Below are 4,430 nucleotides of genomic sequence, written 5' to 3' on the forward strand. Positions count from 1 at the left end.
TGTTGGCCGTTCTTCGAACATGCCTGAAGGTGATACTTTGGGGTTTCCTCAGTTTTTCCTCCAGGGATTCCAATCTGCTGAGCAATCTCCAGCTGGATGCTATCTTGTCAGCGGGGGTTCCAGCTTGGATTCTATTTGCTGCTGTTATAAGGATGAGGGAATCTCCCTCAACTTCTAAAGGGAAGAAGTGATTTTGTTCTGCAATACAGATCCCTTTCCATAGTCCTTCCAGCTCTGCTGCATTGTTTGTGTCGTTGCCAATCGATCCATAATAAATGTGCAATGTGGCTCCTGTATGGTTCCTGAATATTCCTCCGAACCTCGTTGGCCCGGGATTACCCTTTGCAGCCCCATCGAAGTTTAGCTTGAAATAGTTGATTTCCGGAGGAGACCAAATTAAGGGAGAGACTGAGTGGGCAGAAGGACGGGTTTTGGTCTGGGCTAAGAAGGATAAGTCCAGATTCCATGCTTTCAGAATAGTGATTTCCTGAGGAGAGTCTGGCAGGTCCTCGTCATGCCAAATTCTGATAGCCAGAGTTTCTTGAAGATTTTGCTTCAGGAGGAACCACAGAGCTTCTGTAGGCCTACTGGTGTTGTTGAAGATTCTGTTGTTTCTTTCCTTCCAAAGAATCCAGTAGAGGAAGCCTGGTATTAAGGACCATAGATAGTTCAGAAGCAGGCTTTTGAATGGATTTCTTGGCCATTTTCTAATGGTGTCTGTGATGTCTTCCGTCCGGTCGTCCAATCTTCTATTGCATTGCTCAGTTATTTTCCATAGTTGAGTTGCAAGCGGGCAAGTCTCCATTAAATGACTGATGGTTTCAGAATGGAGATTGTAGTTTGGGCATCTTGATGGGCCAATGAATCCTCTTTTTTGCAGGTTGTCCCATGTGAGTATGCGCCTCTTACTTAAAAGCCAGAGAAAAGTGGAGACTTTGGGCCATATTCCCGGTTGCCAGACCTTATCCCATAGCTGATCCTTGACTATTTGGGGGGCAGAGTAGCGAAGTTGATGAGCTTCCTTTGTAGTGAAAATTCCTTTAGGCGTGTGTCCCCAACGCAGTTTGTCCTGCTGAGTTGAGTATTTGATTCTTCTATTGTTTAATTCCCGATCTATTTCACTGTATGTTTCCCCTTGCCAATCCTCCTGCCAAGTACTTGCGGATTTCCAAATTTGAAAGTCTTGATGCATGTGCTGCCGCCAGTATTGATGCACATGTATAAGATTAGCCTGTTTCATGGAGGCTTGCCATATTGGCTTTTGGAATAGGGTCGCCAATTTTGGGAGTTGCTGCCAAGAGTCCTCCCAGAATCTTGCAGCTTTGCCTGAGTGAATTTCCCAGAAACTGTGCTCTTGAACGAAGGTGCTATGAAGCTTTGCCGCATTCCAGATCGGTGAACCTTGTGTTGTAGTGTTGATTCTGATAAGGTCATGCCATTGACTGCCCAGAGCGTATTTTGCTTGCCAGAGTCTCGCCCATGGTGAATTTGGTTTAGAGAGCCAGTTCCACCATATTCGTGCGCCCATAGTGTTATTGTTGTGGAGAGGATCCCTTAAGCCTAGCCCGCCATTTGCTTTTGTTTGACAAACTTCTTTCCAGTTGACGAGAGCCCATTTCCTGTTTGGTCCAGTGGAGCCCCATAGAAAATTTCTTTGCAGATTACGAATTTCTTTGAGAACCCATTTTGGCACAGCAAGGATTGAAAAAAGATACAGTGGCATGGCCTGAAGTACCGACTTGATCAAGACTAGTCTACTGGCCATGTTTAGGGATCGAAAAGTCCAAGACGAGAGCTTTGAAGTGAGTTTGTCGAGTAGAGTTCTCCATGAAGCATGTTTGATGGCAGAATCTGCCAGAGGAGCCCCCAGGTATTTTGAAGGAAGCTTAGCAATGGAGAACCCCAAAATTCGGGCAATGTTCCTTTGAGTGGAGGCGGGAGTGTTGAAAAAGAAGAGCTGAGATTTTGAAGCATTGATGGTAGTGCCCGAAGCTTCAGAAAAAAGAGAGAGCAGGGATTTGAACACTTTGGCTTCTTGTGAAGAAGGATGACCAAAGAGCATGGTGTCGTCTACAAATTGCTGGTGGGATTGGGGATTAAGACCATGGAGAGAAATGCCTTTTAGAGCATGGGCGGAGATGGCGGATTTGAGCAGTCGACTGAGCCCTTCTGCCATGAGGACAAAGAGGAACGGTGATAGAGGGTCCCTTTGCCTGATGCCACGAGAGGGGTGGAAAGGCAATGACAGGGAACCATTGAGCAGGACAGAGATGCTGGGAGAAGAGATGAGATTCATGATCCATCTGGTCCAAGTGGAGTTGAAACCAAAAGCCAGTAAATTTTTTTGAATATAGTTCCAGCTAAGTTTATCAAATGCTTTGGAAAGGTCCAACTTTAGGATCATACCTGGTTTCTTTAGAAGCTTTAGAGAGTGGATTACCTCATTCGAAAGGATGATGTCGTCCATGATCTGCCGCCCTTCTACATATCCCATCTGCTCTAGAGAGATGAGAAGAGGAAGGAGAGGTTTGAGCCGGTTCGCTATTACTTTGGAGATGAGCTTGTAGATGACATTGCACAGTGCAATCGGTCTGTATTTGTCAGGCTTATTGGGTTCTTCACCTTTTGGAACTAGCGCTAGGAAAGTTGTATTGAGGGAAGGGAGAATCCAGTGCATGACTCTTGATTCCTCCACTAGTTCCCATACCTATGTCTTAATGAGCTCCCAAAACTCATGAAAAAAGTTTGCTGTAAACCCATCAGGCCCCGGTGCCTTGCCATCCTTGAGTTGTGCCATCGCTTCTTCTACTTCCTTGAGAGAAATTGATTGGAGCAATTTGTTATTGTGATCCTCCGTGATGATTTTGGGAATGTGCTGCGTGATATTTCTGATTGCTTGGTCTCTATTTCCTGGAGGTTCTCGTAGAATTTCCTGAAAGTGGTTATTAAATTCCTTTTCCATGTCTTCATGTGCTTCTATTCTTTCCCCTTGTTGATTGTTTATGAATGCTATGTTGTTGTTCATTCTCCTTTGGATAGCTGTTCTGTGGAAGAATTTGGAATTCTTCTCCCCCTCCCTAAGCCACTTAATTCTGGACTTTTGGCGCCAAAGAGTTTCCTCTTGTTGTCTGCGGGCTTCAATTTGATTCCAAAGAATTTGTTCCTGTTGTGCCTGCTCTTCTGTTCTTCCTTCCAATATAAGAGTCTGTTGCAGCGCACTCATTTGCTGCTCCAGTAGTTTGCGGTCCTCGAAAATGTTGCCAAACTTAGTTCGATTCCAAACTCTGAGGACTTGTTTTAGATTTTTTAGTTTCTGTTGGAATTTATACATCTTGGCTCCTTCCTGAGGGATGAAAGATCGCCATGCATCACTAACCACTGTTTTAAAATTGGGATTTGAGAACCAAAAGGCTTCAAATCGGAATGGTCTATTGCTTTTTGTACCGGGCCGAGACCATTGTAGCATTATTGGCCAATGATCAGAACCTCCCTGAGTCAATATGGAGGCGTGAAAGTCCCCCCCCCAAATGAATGGCATTGTCTGAAATTAGGAACCTGTCTAGCCTTGAGGCGATGTGTTGAGTGCCTCTGCGCTTGTTGGTCCAGGTGAAGATTCCGTTGGAGGTTTGAATATCCATTAATTGATTGTTTAGAATGAAATCTTTAAGACTGAGGCTATCATTATCTAGCCTAATTCTACCTCCTTTTTTTTCCTCCATTGTCTTGATAATATTGAAATCTCCCCCGCCAATCCAGAGAGGGTACTGTCTGTTTGTATTGAGAAAAGAGAGAGTGTCCAGTAGTTCTATTTTTTGCTGAAGAGTCTGCGGGAAATATACATTTGAGAGGTGCCCATGAATGTTGGTGCCTATGAGGTGGAATGATGCTTGAATGAGGTGATGAGATGCATGGAAGTCATATAGAGTGAGAACCTGTGGATTCCATAGAATGGTTAGCCCTCCTGAAGCTCCTGAGGCGTCTACTGAGACAGAGCAGCTGCCTGACCAGATCTTGTTGCTAATTTTTTCTATAGCAGTACTAGTGCTTTTTGTTTCTTGAAGAAAGACTAGTGAAGGCTTTTCTTGCTGAATCAAGTTTTTTATCATTCGATGTTTTGAGGGGCTATTGAGCCCTCTCACATTCCATGAGATAAGCTTCATGATGGACAATGTGGTTTGGGCTTGTAAAACTTTGTCAACTTAGGGAACCGACCGGATTCCATAAGTATTTCTCCTACTATGATTGTCCTCTGTAAATCTGTCTTGCGCCCTCTTTTCTTTGTCTCTTTAAGAATTTTTTTGCCATCCCAAGGACTACCAGCTTGTATACCAAGACTTTTGTTGTGTTGTGCTTTCATCAGGACTCCTTCAAGTCTGTCAATTTGCCAAGGGGGTATTGAGTTGTATTCTTTCTGCTTGCATGCTGTTTCT

General features: G+C 44.2%; 1 protein-coding gene across 1 annotated transcript; it reads right to left on the reverse strand.

Moving 5' to 3' along the window:
• Positions 1 to 2,707: 2,707 nt before the first annotated feature.
• On the reverse strand, positions 2,708 to 3,466 carry LOC149258142 (uncharacterized). Its single transcript, XM_089402185.1, has one exon. It carries the CDS (start codon positions 3,464 to 3,466, stop codon positions 2,708 to 2,710), a length of 759 nt encoding a protein of 252 aa, XP_089258311.1.
• Between the last annotated feature and the right edge of the window lie 964 nt (positions 3,467 to 4,430).

The sequence above is a fragment of the Pinus tabuliformis genome, chromosome 6 (genome assembly GCF_031772625.1).
Source record: "Pinus tabuliformis cultivar Carrire ecotype Pingquan chromosome 6, CPIR1, whole genome shotgun sequence".
In the NCBI taxonomy this organism is placed as follows: Eukaryota; Viridiplantae; Streptophyta; class Pinopsida; order Pinales; family Pinaceae; genus Pinus; species Pinus tabuliformis.